The sequence below is a fragment of the Stegostoma tigrinum genome, chromosome 19, assembly GCF_030684315.1.
Source record: "Stegostoma tigrinum isolate sSteTig4 chromosome 19, sSteTig4.hap1, whole genome shotgun sequence".
Classification (NCBI taxonomy): Eukaryota; Metazoa; Chordata; class Chondrichthyes; order Orectolobiformes; family Stegostomatidae; genus Stegostoma; species Stegostoma tigrinum.
In genome coordinates, this window is record NC_081372.1 from 33874784 (window position 1) to 33894336 (window position 19553).

Below are 19553 nucleotides of genomic sequence, written 5' to 3' on the forward strand. Positions count from 1 at the left end.
CTGTAAGACCCGCACGGAGCCCCCGGGCTGGGGTTCAGTCTCCTCCTCTTCCAGTAACTTCTCACCCAGGCTCCCCTCTTCAGATCCCATCGGGCGGGCAGCTTGGTAGGACTCACTCGGGTCCCTCTCACAGAAAGCAGCAGCTTCAGACGGAGCTGTCGCCTCGTCACACCCCCGGGGATTGTGATCGAGCGGTGGCCGGAGCAGCGTCACCGAGCCGCCGACAGCAACAGGCTCCTATCCATCCTGCGGCTGGCGAGCCCGATCCAGTTCGTGGTTTGGATCGGCCAGGCTCCTGGATTCCAGTCCGGGACTTTCTCTTGCCCTCCACAAGGTTGAAGTTGAGGCGCTGTTTGCTGCACACTCTCTGCGAGTAGGTAACAATTTCAGGTGCAATTTTCCGGGTTCCCGTCAAGTCTACTACGTCCTTTTTTTTTAAACAGCTTCAATGTGTTTAATTGAATACGCAAACTTAAGGGGAGGGCTGAGAGAGAGAGAGAGAGAATGATACGGTGGAACTTGCTTTCTACTGTTTTCGTGTGAATTTTGCCGTCAACGATTGACGTGAGATTACAACACTTCTCAATTTTCCCATTGCACAGTGGAGCTACGCCTCCGATCGGCTGTTTCATTCATTACAACCCGAGCAACTGCCCCTTCCTTTCACCAGCACTCAAGGTAACGGGGATGCTAGGATTTCAACTTGTAACCGACAAGATGCATGGCACTAACTCGCTAAATTAAACATCCAAAGTCTCGGTCTCCGTCATTTAGGAGAAGGGGAGCGAATGTACATGAACACTACTACATTCATACACTAATCCCCATAAAACCACACATTATCGTGAGTTAGAACAGCACAGCACCGTTCTTAACAAGGTTACTTTGGAAGTTCAACAGCGGTTCGTCACCACTTTTCTCGTGAGCACTGAGGAATGGGTAATAAATATTGGCCGAGCTGGTGCCAACCACATCTTGCAAAGAAGTTTATAACCAGAAAAAAAACAAGGCATCAACCTCATATGTAGAATAAAAACAAAACTTTATATGCTGTTAACTTGAAACAAAAATCAGAAAGTGCTGGAGAAATTCAGCGGGACTGATAGCATCACATGAGGGATCACTGGCCTGTAAAGTTAACTTTTTTTTCATCGCCACAGATGCCCCTTTTTTCGAAAGTGTTGTAGAAGCTCGGGTGTTTTAACTTCATATGTGAAACGTGCCACACCATAACAGCTCACAGTGTATTTGCTCAGCTCCCTCTATTGATCCCACCCCCACTCGATTGTAAGGTGACTTTCAATTATACCAATAATATGACAGAACTTTATCCAAAATCTTAGACAACCCTTGCTAATAATTTCCACATGTATACCACGTGGACATCAGCAATTCAAGGTAGCAGGCTCATTACCACCACATTTGCAAGTAAGAATGAGGAATGCTGAGTGATAACGGGAACTGCAGATGCTGGAGAATCCAAGATAATAAAATGAGAGGCTGGATGAACACAGCAGGCCCAGCAGCTCGTGCTCCTGAGATGCTGCTGGGCCTGCTGTGTTCATCCAGCCTCACATTTTATTATCTTATGAGGAATGCTGACTTCAGTACGCTTTAGTGGAAAGCTGTTAGAACCATACATCTGAAGTCACCAGTTTGTCCAGTGCCGTTTATTATATGTCATTACTAAATATCCCCAAGCCCAAAATGATGTGAAAGATTTATGAATAATTTAATTTCTGAGTTAATCTTGCACCAAAAAGCAGGAAAATTCAATTCAGCCAAAACTTGTGTGCACGCCGATGAATGAGTGTATGGGGTGCTGGCTAAATTCCTGTGTCTCTCATTTACTAAGAAATTGGCAAGTAAATGACATGCTGTGTAACACAGGTGATGAGGTCAGCTATTGGGATCAATTGGTAACATAGAAACTGAGTACAATGTCTGGGGTAGAAGAACTCTGAACATATTTTTGTTACTTTTTGGACATTGGAACTGCATAGTGGGCCCAAGCCGGAGGTGAATAATGGTAATATTCGTCAATTTGATGTCTACTTCATTAGCTTTGGGGGATTAAATACTACCTGAAGCAACACCATCCCTCACACTAAGTGAACGGCCCAAAACATGTAACGAATGTAGTTAGTGGGACAGTAGCAGCAAGTTCAACCTGACAGACATTACCAAACATTTCATCAAGTTTGAGCTTTCTTACCAAGAAGCTTGAAGCTGTCAAATTATGTCAAGTTTATCCCCAAAGGAATGATTAAATCTAATCAAATACTTATAAAAATGTAAAGTGATTTGGGATTTCTGGATACAATCTGGCACTGTAGTTTCTTTAAGGGGGATAACCTTCAGACAGTTAGATATCAGAAAAACAAGGAAGTTTCTTTGTTGATGTATGCCTATTCATTTTGATAGAAAAATAAACTACTAACTGGACATGTTTATAAGCGTTCCCAATTCCAGAATTCAAAACACTTGGAGTTTCAGCTTAGGATGCAACTGGGAAACGAGGGCATAAATTCCACTTGCAGCTAAACTGGAAGAGTTTGTGATTATGTGCAGTAAAAACAAAATATGTTATTTTCTTGGATTAACATTTGTTCATTGATGTACTCCAGTTGTGACCAGATGTTTTTTCTTCTAAAAGCACAGCTAAAAAATTGAGTTGATCACAATTATTTTACACATGCAGATCTCCAATGGAATCTTGATTCTAAATCACTGCAAGTTACTTTTTAACAAAATAGGCTGAATTTTTTTGACTAGTTTCTCTCATCAGTTGTATTTTTAAAAAAATATATAAATAATCTCTAAAACATGAGTACTTATGCCTATGGGCTTAAAAAGACTATATTTGATGATCATCCTCACATAGCTAAGGAATGGATGTTCAGTAGAAACTTCAAGCTGGGGCTTTAGCTAATTTGATGGAAACAGTTCACTTACACAAAAACATAAACTTGTGCCAAACATCACAGAAACTCAAAAATTCACTAAAACGTTGAGATAATTTGGTCAGTTTTGCTATTTTGCACTGGTGATATTGATGCTCAGAATCTTTATCGCGTTGAATTTGTCAAAATGAAACCTGTACTGTTAAATCTTCTAATACTTCAGCATCACTAATTCTTTGACGATTCCTTTAAAGTTCCAAAAAGTATAACTCCATTCAATACAGTCTGTAAGTATGTATCACGGATTTTGCTCTGCTGTTTAAAAAAAAACTTACGTAAATTGATATTGTGACTTGCATCAAAATAAAGGAGAACTCCTTTAGCCAGCACACACTGCTCAACACAGCAGACTATAGTACATTGTTGTTTTTGTTCTCTAGACACAGAAATGAACAGATGCAGCAAAGAATGCCATACATGCTTCAGAGATCAAGGCACTTTTCAACAATAAAGCAGTTACACTAAACATCGAACATATAGACAGAAACACAACCTCCATAATCACAGTTCTGTTAAAGAGCTTTAGGAAGTGGAAATAGATGTTTTTGTCTCCTATTCTGTGCAGAATTTACAAAGTTTAAGATTATAATGAGTTACATGAGTTATTAGATTGATGACACTGGTTCGAGAAAGGGCAAGCCATTAGAAAGAAATTCTTTACAATGTAATCAGAATATAAAAGTATTTGCACAAATCACCTAGAAAGTAATTTTTTTCAACTAATCTTCAAAAAGATGACAATGGTACTAAGGAGGAAAAACTATAGTGAGATTACACATGACAAAAAAAATCAATTCAAGGCTCAATGAATAGCTTGTTTCTGTAGTATGGAATAAATATAGGTACAGGAAAAAAAGGTCAAGCTTGCTATTACTGTTATTGAACTTCTAGGCATTTTGGTGAACAAAAGGATCTGCTCCATCTAGAACTGTGACCCAAAATATGCCTTAAAAAAAACTCTTTTTGCAAACCGTTCCATCCTACAATAAGCAGTCATTATCCAGACTAAAAATAAAACTCACAATAACATTCTGCTCAGATTATTCATTTGATGCAGTAATGTACAAAATTAACAATGCTGGATACATGACCCATTTCACAACATAGAATGTTTTAAATTTGAAATGATAAATTTGAAACATTAGAATGCAATTTCCAGTCAAGTTGCAACCCTATCCACAATACAACAGCAGTCACAGGAAAGTAGAAGTTAGTAGGATCGCATCAACTTATATTTGTGAATTTGAACTTTTAATGTATAGTATTTTCACTTAAAAATTGCAAAGAAAAGTTACAAATCAAAATACGCAATTAAGGTTTATATCACAAAGTCACGCATAAAGCTGTGTAACTGAATGCTCACATGTTATCACTTCAGTAACCCCAAGGGTAAACAGTTTCATTTAAAAGCATTTTCTCCAATTTATCACAACCAGTGAGTTAAACTAACAAAGTCCGAACAGTTCAAATACTCCACAAACATGAGGTTTGATGGAGAAGTGCATTCATTTCAGCCTCTGCACTATTACAGCATTCAGCAGATTGGCATCTTTCAGGGTCTTATTCTCATCTGTCAGCTCTTTGCTAGGGAAGGTGGTCATCAGCACAAAAGGAGTATACGCCAAAGCCGGACGGGCATCAATAATGAAATGTCGAATATCCTGAACACTGTGGACAAAAGAAAAAAATTATTTTTCCTTTAATAAATTATTCGAAAAAATCTCAAGTTTTCTATACACACTGAGCGATCTAGAATTTCTAAAGGAAGAACACCAGCACGATCAATCTGTTCTTGATAATCATGTTATACTCCAAAACCTTATAAATGTCTAGAAATTCACGTTCTACTCTAAATCAGGCACTTGATTTACTGACTTAATGGCTGAATGAAGTTAATCCAGTGTGTGACTTAAGTATTTAGACAAAAATCAGAGTTTATTCTGAGCTTGTTGATCATAACTTGAGTGACAATAGAGGTTTGCTTCAGTACCCATCTAAACAAAGCAAAAGAAATTAAAAGAAATTCAAATCAGGAATCTGTCTTCACATTGTCTACCAGTGACTATTTCTGGAAAAGTATAGATCTATAGTTGTTTGATGAGGATACTGACAAAATTGAGTTCTAATAACCTTGTAGCATGGGTGAATTTAATACATATGCTCAATTTCCAAGGTTCAAGACACAAAAGGATAGTCAACTGGGGAAATGTTGGAAAACAAATCAGTTGTAAGCACACAATCCAAGGCAACTCTCTAGTAAAATGCCGCAAATGTGCTAAGCTGATCAAGGTAAGATTTTTTGAATGAAGTAAAATAGATATAGTCTACTCAAATAGTTTAAATGTTGAAATTTGCATTGTACTATTTGAATGCAACCAGGTACTACTTTCAGTGACTTGGCCATTTGTCTTTTCTCAGATAATATTATTAATATAACATTTACTCATCACTTACTTTATGAAAATTGAGAGATGTTGCTGGACTAAATTGACAGTCATGAAAGAGTCACTGCACTACAAAACAAGTTAAGATTTATATAGCTCCACAAATGCAATAAAATATCCAAAAGGAGCTGCACAAAAGCGTAAGATGTGGCACCAAGCCTCATAAAGAGATATCAGGGCAGATGATCAAACATTTGGCTAAAGACGCTGGTTCCAAGGAATATTTCTAAAAGGAGGAAAGTGAGGAATTATGTTGCTTTTCCGAAGTTTGTAAAACGCATGGACTGAGCCTCATACATCAAAATGGTCCCAGATACAGTTTCTTTCCAGGCTGTGCTAGCTAGCTCAACAAGTCAGATGACATTTGGAGTACCATAAGTGGTCTTATAGCTCAAAGGACACAGCATAATACACATTGTAATGTATTCTGAATGGATCTAAGATCACAGAACGATCAAATGACATCCATGATTAAATAATCCAATACTTATGTTGAGGTTCACACTTAAATAATGTCCCTGGAATAAAGTGCCTTTGGAGCAATGGTATATTGAACTCCAGTAAAAGTCTGCATTTCTGAGAAAAAGGTAGGACAGAAATGACATTTTCTCTCCCTTGCTGACATTGTGACAAGAATTTCTGCAGAATTGGGAAGTCAGATCACTTAATGTTTTTGATGTAATAACTATTGCAGGGACATGGAACTATCAGAATCTATTTCATACAGAGGCTCTGGAATAAGCTGGAAAGTGATTCTGGATGCCATTATCTTACCTATGCGTGTGGTTGAACTTCTGAACAAGACGCCCTCCATCTGCAAGCCGTATCTGGATACTAGTGGTTGGTTGCAATTCATTTACATTAACAGAAGAACTTGCCTTTGCTTCATTTTCTGCTTGTTGTGCTGGAGAAGTTGTAGTGACTAGCTGAGGTGTGGCACTGTGAACAGAAAACAAAAATAGGGTTGGTTTGCCTAAATTGTACTCAAAGCCTTTTAACAGTTGTAACATAGTAGGTAACAGAAGCGGCAGAGGTCTATGGAACAGACAATAATCAGCTGTAAATGAATATGGTATAAAATACTTAATGCAAAACAATTTTATGCATCTTTTTAATCTCGAAGTGTGATCATGGTCCCTGAAAAATAAAGCAAAGTAAAGAATGTTCAAATGCAGACATAATCTCTTAGAGCAAATCTATACAGATGTCAGATACATTTTCAATAACGTGGTTGATCTCAAGGCTATGTGCCAGTTGAAACTAAGTCAAGACGACAGACTCAGAATCATGAATAATCCATGGTCAAAAAAACAACAGCAGCCACATTAAGAAAGATCCGAATGAGAGCAGTGGGCATATATAGAGACACAATGAAATACGGTAAGACAAAAAAAATTATATTTGCCTTAAAATAATTAAAACAAAATGAAGAATAAATACATTCAAACAGAAAGTTCATGCTAATAGGGGATTTTTACCAACTTAATATAAAGTGGGAGTTCCCAGAAATTAGAATCTCTTCCTGTAAATGGAATGCCACGCATGACTGCTCTCTGGTAGGGAGTCCAAGATTGACACTTTTATCTAGTAATATCATGTTTGAATTTCATCTGTAGTATATAAAACATTTGAGTACATGTAGCTAAAACAGTGTTGCTATAGCCACATGTGACGAGTCAGTGATTTCTATTAGACAATTCTGACCTTGACTATTTTAAAAGTGGGGGGCTGGGGTAACAATTCAAAATATTAGCAAGGCAATATAAAAAAAGGGGAATATATTTAATGACTGACATCAAACAAACTAGAGTGGCAGATGTAGCTCTCTGATGAAGGGTCTAGGCCCGAAACGTCAGCTTTTGTGCTCCTGAGATGCTGCTTGGCCTGCTGTGTTCATCCAGCCTCACATTTTATTATCTTGGAATCTCCAGCATCTGCAGTTCCCATTATCTCTGACAGATGTAGTTATAGTTTAGCCATTGCACAGCATCAAACAGCTAAGTAAGCAGAACACTGAGTTTATTGCAATGTCGGCAGAGTGCAAGTCTTGATGCTGAAAAGCTCCAAGTTCTACACTCCTACACGTCCCATACTGAATTCTGTTCTTAAGTGACTGGGACACAGATGAAGCATCCAAACTACTGACAACCTCTATATACAACCACACAGAGAAGGACCAGGGGACCAATTCAAAAGACTAATTACGAAGAAAGTTTAGAATAACTAATTACTCTACCATCTTGAAATGGGATACATGTAAAGAAATCATATACATTTGAAACAAAGTAGCATAGAAAGGGGTAAATCAAAAGCAATGGTTCAAGTTATATGACAGTTACAGGTCAAAAACAAAGAAACACAAACTTGTAAAAAGCAATGTAGAGTTTGAGGAAGATAAGCTGTTATTGCTGGAGAAGTCTCAGTAAACAATGCAGACATTGATTAACTGCGCTTTCTTTAGAGCTGTGTAAAACAACTTTGGTTGGGCAGGAGGTCACTAGACAGAAAAGCAATGGCATCAGTTTGGTGACTCAAAAATAGATGAAAACAAATAGCTGGCAGACCAGGATGGGTACTTTAGAAGGGATGATAAGAAGCTTAAGAGATAAGAACATTTGCCAAGGTTTTAAAAAAAAGTGGGTGGAGAGAGATTTAGGGAAGAAGCTCTATATAGACAGTTAAAGGCTTTGCAACCAGCCAGCGTAAAAAGTAAGAGTGAATACACTAGAGTCCAGAATAAGAATAGAAATTTTCTGAAACTGATACAATCCCAGAGGAAATTGCATATATAGAGAATGGAGGGTATGAATAATTAAATACTATAAAAGAAAGGTTAAAATAATCGAGGGATGAACCAATTTAGATCAGTGAGTATAGAGATAACAGAAGCAAAGCAGAATACAGGGAGCTGGGTTTTGCGTTTAAAGATGACAGAATAGGAAATCAGCAAGGAGAGCACTCAAATAGTTGTCTTGAGGAGATAGGTTTGTAATAAATGCAGAGCTAGAAGTAAAGTCAGAGATGGGTGATGATACAGAAACACAACTGGTATGGTGAGGAATAGGGTATAAAAAGTTAAAGCTTAGCTCAGGTTTGAACAAGACTGCAACTCATAACCAGTAGTACCAGTTCAGGTTGAAAGCACAGTCAGAATAAGGAGATTGAAAACTGTGAAAAAAAATGTGATAAAGGAACATTGTCTATGATGAATCAAAAATTCTGACTTTGGTTTTCCCAACAATGAGTTGATTAAAGTTGTAATTAGTCCAAAGTAAGAACGGATTAAATTCTTGTAATCAGAAACTTGCTTCCAAGGGTGGGGATTAAAACGTATGGTCGATACCAGTACTAGCTTCTCAAAGTATTTTTGTGATTATTTTTTCAAGTCACAATTACATCTAATTCAGCTTTAAAGTTGAATGAACATAACACCAAAAAAAAATTGCAAAAGAACAGTTTTACTATAAGTCAAAGTACTGCAGATTGTCAGTGCTTTTTTATACACAAGCTACTTTCACTCATAAAAAGTAAAACTGGAGAAAGGCTTAAAATGTAATAGCCTGACATTGGGAAAATAATAACATAGGAACAGGAGCAGGTCATTCAGCCCCTTGAGGCTGTTTTACCATTCAATGAGATCATGATTGTTCTGTGGCCTTTGCCTTTGGCTCATATCCCTTCATATGGGGGAAAAAAAACTCTCAGATTTAAAATTAGCAACTGATCCAGCATCCACTGACATTTGTGGAAGAGAGTTCCAAACATGTACCACATTTTACGTGCAGCGGAGGCCGGGACGTTGGATGCCTTCAAGGCAGAGATCGACAAATTCTTGATCTCAAAAGGAATCGAGGGCTACGGGGAGAGTGCAGGGAAGTGGAGTTGAAATGCCCATCAACCATGATTTAAATGGCGGAGTGGACTTGATGGGCCGAATGGCCTTACTTCCACTCCTATGTCTTATGGCCTTCTAAACGTTCTTCTTAACAACACTCCTGAACAGTCTATTCTTAGATTCTGCCACTAGCTCTAGAATCCCCAACCAGTTGAAATAGTTTATCTTTATCAATCCTGTCTTTTCTTGTTAATATCTTGAAAGATTTGATTAGATCACCCCTTTACCTTCTAAATTCACGAGAAAACAGGCCCACTTGGATAACCTCTCCTCACAACTTTGATCCCTGAAGTCCAGGTATCATTCTTGTAAACTTCAGATGTAAACCTACTTTTCAAAGTCAATATATGTCCATCCTAATGTGTGGGGCCCAGATGGGCTCAGACCTCCACATAGGGTCTAACTAGACTTTAAATAACATAGATCATTCTACCTCTTGCATGTTTGCATATTTTTAAAAAAAGCCCCACAATTTCTCAAGGCAGCTGAGAAATTGGTTTTGGAGAACATTTTTGGTTTATGTTCATTATAATATGAAAATTGTTGCTGATTACAGCAACATAAGTGATCAAATATTGTAAGTACTAATCAAATGGGTTTGTAACGGTTACAGTCAATGTTTCCTTTGAGCTGTACAGTTACGAGAAGGCATAGCAATTGGGAACTTTCCACTCAGGATGCACAGCAGCCACACAGAAACAACACCAAGATCTGCACATGCAGAGTTTCACATCAGTCTTAAAGCTCTGCACAGTGCAACAAGTTGGCAGTGGAGAGTAAAGAGAGATTGAAGGCAACAATGTTTCCAACATGAAAATATTTTCCTTCTTCCAATCAAATCTAGTTACATTCTCATTCCACTTTGAACAACTAATGGAAAGCAGGATGTGCTAATGTTGCAGCAGACTTTACATTCACAAAAGATGGTACAAAGGCACTGCAGTCATGTTAAACATTATACTGTAGATTTTCATTACTCACTCAAATCACTGTGGTTACATTTCTGAAATGGTGCAAGACATTACACATAAACTTTGCAACCTGGAGTTCTTTCCACCAGTCTTTCATTTTAATTCATCTATTTTTTGTTTACATGTCAAGGAATGAATACTCTTACATTGTTTCTCTACTTGTTCTGCTATTTCTGAACTAGTTACTCCAGGTTCACTAATATCAGTAACTCAGTTATAAGGCACAAATCTGGAGTGAGAGAGAACAGACTCCACTTTCCAGGTTCCAAAAATACTCAGGAAAATTGACATCATTCAAGACAAAGCAGCCCAATTATTTACACCCAATCACCACCTTCAACATTTACACCCTCCACCATTGACAAATAGTGGCAGCAATTCAGAGACTCCTTCCACAGTACCTGCCAAAGAAATAGCCTCTACAACCTAGAAGGACAAGGGCAAACACATGGAAGTACCACCTCCAAGCTACTGCATACTGAAATTGGAAATAATTGCTGATTCTTCACTGTCAACAGAATTTCATTCCTGACAGCAGTGTTGGTTTATCAGGTGGAATGCAGTGGTTCACCACCACAAGAATAAAAAAACAGAAAATCACTTGCATCCTCTTGCACCTTTTCTAAAATATTCAAAACACTGATTAATTTTTGTCAGAACCCTACAAAGCATAGCCTCCAACTTTGACACATCTGCATCACAGAAAGCATCAATCACACAGCTTGTGAACAGAGAAAGTCGTGAACAACTTTCATTTTATTCAACTACTACGAGACTAATTAGTAAGTTTTGGAAGCACTAGTTTTCTCTCTTTGTAGTTAAAGGTTGGGCTGTTTACATATTTGATTTTTGAGAGTTTGCTTTGGCATTTCTCACCTTTGATAGTTTGTACAATTAATGTATGATTTTCAATTACTCTTGTTATCTTTGGACATTTTCCTTCATTAAAAGAAGTGCTAATACAAAATCTTGTTGCAAACAGCAGCATCCGGGCAACATTTGTTAGGCTGACCCATGATAAAAGGTCCTCATACATTTGAAAATTAAAAGCAAATTGCTTACACCATTAACTGAATACAATCAAGCAGCCAGTGTTTTAACAATGCTCATCTTCCCTATAATATCAATCAGTGCAGGACTAGCAGGTTGGTTCTAAATTCTGAGTCATTCTGCAATGAATTCTCAAAATAGTTTCAACTCGACCTTTTGGTTATACCAGAATAACTTCCACTTCAATTGGCAAATTCCCAAAAGAGAACACTGAACTAGTACATCTGGAATCCAATAACATTCACCTTCTCAAAATACTGCTGCTTTGCATACACTAAATACAGCTATGTACAGTGAACTGAATTGAAATGTGTTCCTACGTAGGGTGTGGAAACAATTCTAATTATTGACAAAAAAAACTTCTGCAAATTTCTGCATTTACCTCCCTAACTTCTGTCCTTCTCCACCAAATGCCTTAAATGCAGCCCTGGTTTTTACAAACTCTTGATCTCTGTGGTCTTCCATGTCCAGGTTCACCTGCCCACCTCGGGCCAGTCGTCGCAGTTCCAGCGGAATCTCACTGCAAATAATAGAATGAAGGACACTCAACAAACAACAAAAAGCAACATTTAGGAACTGAATTGTACTGTTTACTTTATATTCTATATTAAATATAGCAAAAAAATTTCTGCCACAAAAAAGTTTAGAATTGGCCTGAACAGGCAACCTTATATTCCTCCTGAATTCAAATAAGCTGCACTGCAACACCACTAAAAAAAATCAGAAGATTATAATTCTCAATGTTAATTGAGAGTTTGGTTTAAAGCATAACTAACATGCATTCACTTTAGATAAAACAAATGTATCTAAAAAATACATGTTAACTTGTACAAGTAATACCCCAAGAGGCCACTGTGTATACTTATTTGTGGAAAAGCTCAGCAGGTCTGGTACCATCTGTGAAGAAAAAAAATCAGAGTTAATGACAGGCCAGGCAGCAGAGGAGCAGGAAAGTTGTCATTTTGGGTCAGGATCCTTCTTCAGAATGCGTTTCTCAAGAAGGGTTCTGACCCGAAACATCAACTTTCCGCTCCTCTAATGCTGCCTGGCCTGTGTTCATCCAGCTCCACACCGAATTTTGAAATAACAAAAGTTCAGATTTAAGAGATTATCTAAAATAGACTGTAGTCGATTATTGAAGGTTAAGAGTTCTCTTGATTGAGTTTTTTCGGATTTTGAAGGGAATTTCAAGTGTAGAGAGAAATATTTCTACTAGTAAAGAAGTCTAGGAGAAGGGAACATAACCTTACAAAGTCAGAGCCAATCCATGCTGGGCAGAAGTTAGGAAACACTTCTGTACACAAAAAGTGAGAGACGTTTGGAACTCAACATTTTCAGACACAGTTGTTAAAGGTCAGAAAGTGACAACACCAGGTTATAGTCCAACAGGTTTATTTGAAAACATAAGCTTGTGGAGCCTCTCTCCTCCTCCAGGTGTTAGTGACAGAGGTAGCATCAGACACAGAATTTGTAAGTAAAAAATCAAATGATCCCACACCACTGATGAGAACATATTAAACAAACCAGAGCTGCTGTTAAATCTTTAATCATTGAGAGTTTTAATTGATTAATATGTATGACACACACACACACACACACACACACACACGATTCTATGGAGTGAATTTGTATTTCCAGATATATTCTACTTTGTTCAAAAAGCACAATTTATAGACAGTCAATATATCATTTTATAAATCCCTAATTTAGAAACAAAACCAGTCTGACTCCAAACCAAAACACAGATTCTTAACAAGGCTTCGCACCCAACATGCACTGTTTGACCTAAAATGTCACCTCTTCTTTACACTGATCAAACCTTTCATTCTTTCAGAACAGTGACTTGAAAGGAATTTGGGGATTTACATATACGTATTAATCAACTAAAACCTTCTAACTGATTAAAGATTTAACAGCATCTTAGGTTTGTTTAATGCATCCTCATCAGTGACCCTTTGATCTTTTACTTATAAATTCTGTGTCTGACACTACTTCTCTCACTAACACCCGTAGGAGGAGACAGGCTCTGAAAGCTTGTGTTTTCAAATAAACCTGTTGGATTATCGCCTGGCGTTGTGTGATTTCTGACCTCTTCCACCCTAGTCCAAAACTGGCACCTCCACATCAAAATTATAAAAGATAATGGAGCCAACACTGTGGATTGAGTCAAGGTACAGATCACCTACAATCTTATTCAATGGTAGAACAGACTTGTGAACTGAATGGGTCCCTCCTGTTCCTTTGTTAACAGAACTAGACTGAAATAATGAGCACTGCTATCAGTTAATGCCGGTGACAACAAATCTAAACTCATTAGTTCATGCAGTGACCCCTACTGCCACTGGAATGACATACTTACAGAAAGTTGTGTCTTTTGTAACAAGTTACCATGTTATTCATCTCAAACTTTTCTCCACATTTCACGAATATGTGTAATAAATATACTTAACAAGAGTAAAATACATAACTGGACACCAATGGTGCCACTTATAACTATTATTGAAATAGGTCACTTACCCTCGCCTAATAGCTTCCAGGAACTGGGCATTGGCAGGATCAGTGTAATTTCTCAGCTCACCATCATCAACACTAAAACCACTTTTCCAAAGTTTCAGGATAACATGAACCTGTTGAACAGTATTCAGAGTTAGCTGGAATCTAGTGCAGGCTTTTTGTAAACAGTACAATCTAAATCATTCAGTTATGACTGACAGTTAAATTGGTTCCTTGTTTAACTGTCAACACTTTCAAGTGTAAAGTTTCACATAACTAATTTCAAGTTCTTGTAAAAAGGTTACATCACCACCCTATACTCGTGATGATGTCGTGGCCTGAGTCTCAGTAACAATCCTGATTATATTAGGCTTCAATTGGATAATGACAGCAATAGCTGGAAATAAAACAAAGCAAGACTCCAAGTTTAATTTAGCGCTCACCTCAACATCAAACAATCATCACTGAAGAACTGCATTCAATTTATTTCTTCCTCTTTTTACAGAGATACAGTAATCGTTACAGGTGTAGGCTAGAAACTATGTTCATAACTGACTATTTTTGGGTTCGACAAAAACAAAATGAGCTACTCCTTTAGGGAAAAGGTCTAAAATTGAAACAAACACTTGACTTAAAGCTGGCTAGGAATCAGTTCAGAGATATTTTGACATAATCAGAATGTATTTTACACTGCTGTGAAATGAACCTGTTATTGTGACATTAGGGGAAGAAATGGAGAATAATTTTGCAAATATTTCAACTCTTCAAATAGTTTCAAAGGAAATTTATTATTCATAGGGTAATCAACTACCTAATTCAGTAAAGACTATTTTAAAAAATCCATATTAGCAATTTAATAAGGATCTGTTTCTACTATTTCCCCATGTCACAGTTACTTAAACCCGTGCAGCCATGACTTCTTTAATCTGAAAAACAATTACCATAAACATTAATTCCATGAACACATGGGAAGCTTTTCCACTCTGATTATATATAAACTTAAAATTACACTAACGCCAGAATGCACCTTCTTTGAAAACTCACATCTTGTGCTGTCTCTAGTCTCCTTTCTCCAGTAACATACGCAGATTGTTCTCCTTCAGTTGCTCCTAAACGATAACCACCACCACCAAATGGCTTTAAAACAGAGAAAAAAATATCACAGCTTAGTACCGTTAAAGAAAGGTTTTATTTGACTATGTGGTTTGTTACTTTATGTCAAAGTCAAAAGGTTAAAATCGTTAAACTACAACATCCATACCAAAAAGAATGTTAATATTCTTATCATCCACAGTACTTCACTGAAATTTAATATATTAACAAGGCTGTGTTTATTGCCAACTCAACAACTAAGTGTATGCTGACTGCATACAGCACACAAATACAGCTTTACAGTTAAAACTCCTGGAATTAACAAACATTACAGAATGGCGAACTGACCTGTGAGTGAGTGGTTTTATTAAATCTGCACCACTGTACTGCTAAAGCATCCATGCAAGAGGTACGTCCAAAATGAATGTAGTGATTGGGAGGAAGAGTTAACATGGAGTACGATGCAGACAGCAGTGTTTTGGGTGAACTGGCGATCTTAATTTGATGCACCATTGAAAGCCTACTATTCTTTTAAAGAGGTGATGAGGAAGGCATTCAAAAAAGGCTGTATATCCAAATACGCTTCAAAAATCATTACTAGTTTAACTCAAATATTCTCATAAGCATTTATACCTAGGATCTCTGGCACCTGGAGTACAGTGTCAGTGGCATATCTGTGCACAGTAGATCTACCTGCATGAACAATTTTAAAATACATCCTCAATTTTAAATAATTTTTTATAGATCAATTAGAACCACTAGAACATTTACTGCTATAATTAGAATGGGAATAACTTGAGAATAAGCCAGGAAAAAGTACAGCAAGGTGGGGGGGGGGGGCTGCAAAAGGACAAGCACTTCATTCTTCAAAACGACTACCAGCCCAGTTGCTGTGATGAAGGGCTCGGGCTCGGAAGTCACAGGCCTCCAAGTCAGCCTGAAACTCTGCCTGGTGGCTTTTAATAGCATACATACTTTAGACTTGCTGGATTCTCCAGGACTCTTGCCAGTTCGTTCGACTGCAACTGCACCATGCTCTTTTGCCCCTTTAAACAGATCTTCTACTAATTCATTGGAATTCTTCTTTTTTGGAGGACCAACGATTTGCTGTCCACTTCTTTCAGATCCACCAGCATAAAACCTTTGAAATTAAAAATACACATAATCATCGAACATATGTTCCCTTGAGGCTATAATCAGCTTTATGTTTTCAGTACTGTATTGATGAATACATTCTTTTTCCTTTCAGTACAAATTGTTCAGTAGCATTCTTCAGATTTCAGAGGTGATATTCATCTCCTTTCTAACAAAGGGGCATTATGTAATTGTCACTTTTACTGTGACAAGATTAACCAATGAACTGAATGCCTCAAATTACATTTGCATGAGGACCTAAGAAGCATTAAATAATTATTAGAACTGTACAGTTCACACAGTTGAGGTCTCAATAAAGACAACATTTCGTAGAGGCATGGGGGAGGAGCTCAACAGCATGCTGTATGGCCAGAGTGACTGGTGCTGCCTCCTCTAAGGAAGGTACATCGAATCACATACCGGTTAGGGAGGACATGGGCAGGCCTTCTCCTAGAATAAAAGGTCCTGGGTCAAACTTCTTACTTAGTGAGAACTGCATGTCAATCCAAGCCTGGAAATGCATTCAACAGCACCACAGAGGAGACTGTGATTACTGCCAGCAGAGTAGCTCCAGTGTCTGAGAATTGCAGAAGGTCTTTCTGGTTTCCTTTGGGGGGCATTGGATGAATAGGCTTCTCTCCACCTGGTACTCTATTCCACTCGAAACAGAAGCCTGCGTTCCATTGCACCTTCTCAAAGAGGGCCAGTTTGATCCACTTAAGTTAAACGGACAAGGTATAGCACATAGTTAATTTTTATTGTCCAACTGCACATTCTACGAAGAGGCTGGAAGCTCAGTTAATAACGGGGCACATTCCCAACTGGCTGATAAAATTCAACAGTGACAACCATCCCAAAGATGAAGGGAATCAAGTAGCAGAATTTTACAAGTATATACAATTAACACTAAAAGTAGTAAATTAGAATAGCTTCCCAGGACATTCTCTGTTATGCCTTTACTGGATACAGAGCTCACTAATGTATCAAATTCAATTGGAACTTGGAACAACTATGTTAACTATCTGTACCGCAAACACTTCAAATCATAAATTGATAAAGGGCAGAAGGCCATTTGGACCATTGTGTTCAAGTTTGCTCTTTGCTGGAGCTATCCATTTACATGCAATATAATGCATGAATTTCTTCTTAAATATTCATCCATCTTGTAGAAATCATAAGAAAATATTAATTGATTTGGTTCAATATGGAAAAATGCATTGTATAGAAAGACAAGATTCCTGTTGAGAAATTCATTGATCTGCAAACCTTTGGCCCTCGTCATCTTCGTCATCTTTCTCTTCTTGCCATAAATCTCTGAATGAGGTTACTCTGGCATCACTATAATTTAAAATATAGGAGGTAGATTACTATAAATTAGATAAAGGACATTTTATCTGATTATTTGCTTGTGACTGTCAAACAAATATGGTATAATACCATAAATATCCTTTATTAACCAAAAGAAAAGCTGATTTATTCCGACTTTCCTCCAAGGAAGAAGTTAAAGATAGCTAGGACATTAAACATGTGTTTACACCACAAAGATCATTTGAACACATACTTGAAGCACAGCAGTAGCCAGATAAAAATTAAACAGTGAGTCATTAAACATATTTTATTTGACATAAATAAACAGCAAAATATGACAGGTGAGGGCTGTTAAATTATATGCTACTTAATAAAAACACATTTAGTGCTAATGGTGGTGTCTTCAAGATGATGGTTCATAACATCTGTACTTACATGGGCAATTTCTTGCTCGATTCCACTCCCCCTCCCCCAATACCAAGGTGTAAACACAATCTACCCCAGAACAATGCCTATTTTTCTTCCTTTTAGATCCCTTACAGGATGAACTATTAAAGCACTTAGTCTTACAAATAACCTAAGTGCCCTGCTCGGACACAGATTAATTTTTTCAAAAAAAAAGCTTGTCAACTGTTCTGGTATCCCAGAGGCATCGCTCAGCAAGGCAACTGACAATTGCCAGGTGATAGGATTTTTAAGGAAGTGCAGTGTCATGGCATCACACCACATACAAATAAGTCATTTCTGGATACAGCAGCTAAGGCAGATGACAGCAAAAAAAAAAGACAATTACGGTAAGATTACAGTTAAAAAAGATAATTACAGTAGCAGAAAGTAAAATCCAGCACGAAATGAAAAATACTGAAGCACAGAATGTTTAGAAAGAGAAAACAGCCACAAGGACAAATAAAATAATCAAACACATCAGCATTCTAAGCTATCCCAATATGCTTACATTACCAACTGCTCAAATCAGGGACATTTAAAAAAAAACTCTTTGTTTTCCACAGGATCTGCACAACTTCAGTAACCAACAATTGTTTGGAAACACACAACTGATTATATTATAATTAGCATTTGTGCTCTTGGCCACTAAAATCAAATTTTGCCCTGCAACCTGTTAAAGATAAAACCTGGCAGCTCCATCATTACTTTCAGCCTCAAGACTGTTATTAAACACAAAGATGACCACAACATTAACGTGAAAACAAATCAAAAGTCACGCAGCACATGAAAGGTTTCAAATTTGAGTGGTAATGAGTACATACAGCTGTGAAATACAAGTTCATGGGATGGAACAAAAACCTGAATGTGTGTTTTGTTATATTGTTTTAATTGTAACAAAATATCTGTGGTGGAAGAAAAAGGTTTAATTTTCTCAATGTTTGACATCTGCTATGAGTAAAGAGTACACTTTTGTCAGCAATAGTTAAAGGAGCAAACACTTCTACCTCTATCACTAGTTTTAATTTCCAACTAGCGACCTTGCTACATGAGTGGGACATTCTTAATTACAACAATTTTAAGCTGTAGTGCAAGGATAAAACATTTTGCTCTACCAGGCTACTTAGCTGCAATATAAAAACAGAAAGAACTGCACTTGCTGTAAATGATCAACAAAACCAGAAGTTGCTTAGAAAGCTCAGCAGGTCTGGCAGCATCTGTGAAGAAAAAAAAAATCAGAGTAAATGTTTTGGGTCCAGTTACCCTTTCTCAGAACCTTCTGATTAACTGATTTTTTTTCTTCACAAATGCTGCCAGACCTGCTGAGCTTTTCCAGCAACTTCTATTTTTGCTCCTACTTAGATGCAAGAACCTGGTCATCAGTCCATCACTGTTAGAAATTAATGGAATATTAAAGTCAAACTACTAACTCTCACTGGGGATTCACACATGAATTAAGCAATTGGACCAAAAGCAGATACAGCAGTGAACTAAAATTCAGTATGATATCAAAAGCTAAAGAGAGGATAGAGGGAAATAGTAAAGTTGGAAAGTATAAACAAACAAAAACACAAGACCCTCACCTTTGTGCTACCGTTCTCGAACCTGTACTGGGTTCAGGTTGTGGAAGAGTTATCACATCATCGTCACCACCTTCTTCATAAAAGCTGCCCAGGGCAAGCTGCAACCAAACGCACAATATTGGAGATAATGGGAACTGCAGATGCTGGAGAATCCGAGATAACAAAGTGTGGAGCTG

The 19553-nt window shown here is 37.5% G+C and overlaps 2 protein-coding genes and 1 long non-coding RNA gene across 4 annotated transcripts in view; 1 reads left to right on the forward strand and 2 right to left on the reverse strand.

The window, feature by feature from the left end:
• Positions 1–545, reverse strand: part of LOC125461264 (sodium-dependent lysophosphatidylcholine symporter 1-like) — a 51412-nt gene extending 50867 nt beyond the window's left edge. The window contains exon 1 of the mRNA XM_048549822.2: positions 1–545. Within this exon, the coding sequence (XP_048405779.1) occupies positions 1–90 (90 nt within the window). The 5' untranslated portion in view covers positions 91–545.
• Positions 120–6817, forward strand: LOC125461268 (uncharacterized). 2 transcript variants are annotated; one of them, XR_007249457.2, is made up of 3 exons: positions 120–678; positions 5137–5252; positions 6102–6817. It is a non-coding gene; the product is annotated as an uncharacterized LOC125461268 (long non-coding RNA). The 2 variants fall into 2 exon arrangements; XR_007249458.2 differs by having other exon boundaries at positions 120–373.
• The window catches only part of nsfl1c (NSFL1 (p97) cofactor (p47)), a 25854-nt gene continuing 9129 nt past the window's right edge, over positions 2829–19553 (reverse strand). Inside the window, exons 3-10 of the mRNA XM_048549824.2 lie at positions 19378–19475; positions 17309–17380; positions 15884–16049; positions 14861–14953; positions 13841–13950; positions 11706–11843; positions 6182–6346; positions 2829–4631 (exon numbers count right to left, since the gene is read on the reverse strand). Of these exons, the coding sequence (XP_048405781.1) occupies positions 4469–4631; positions 6182–6346; positions 11706–11843; positions 13841–13950; positions 14861–14953; positions 15884–16049; positions 17309–17380; positions 19378–19475 (1005 nt within the window). The 3' untranslated portion in view covers positions 2829–4468. The remainder of the gene's footprint in view (positions 4632–6181; positions 6347–11705; positions 11844–13840; positions 13951–14860; positions 14954–15883; positions 16050–17308; positions 17381–19377; positions 19476–19553) is intronic.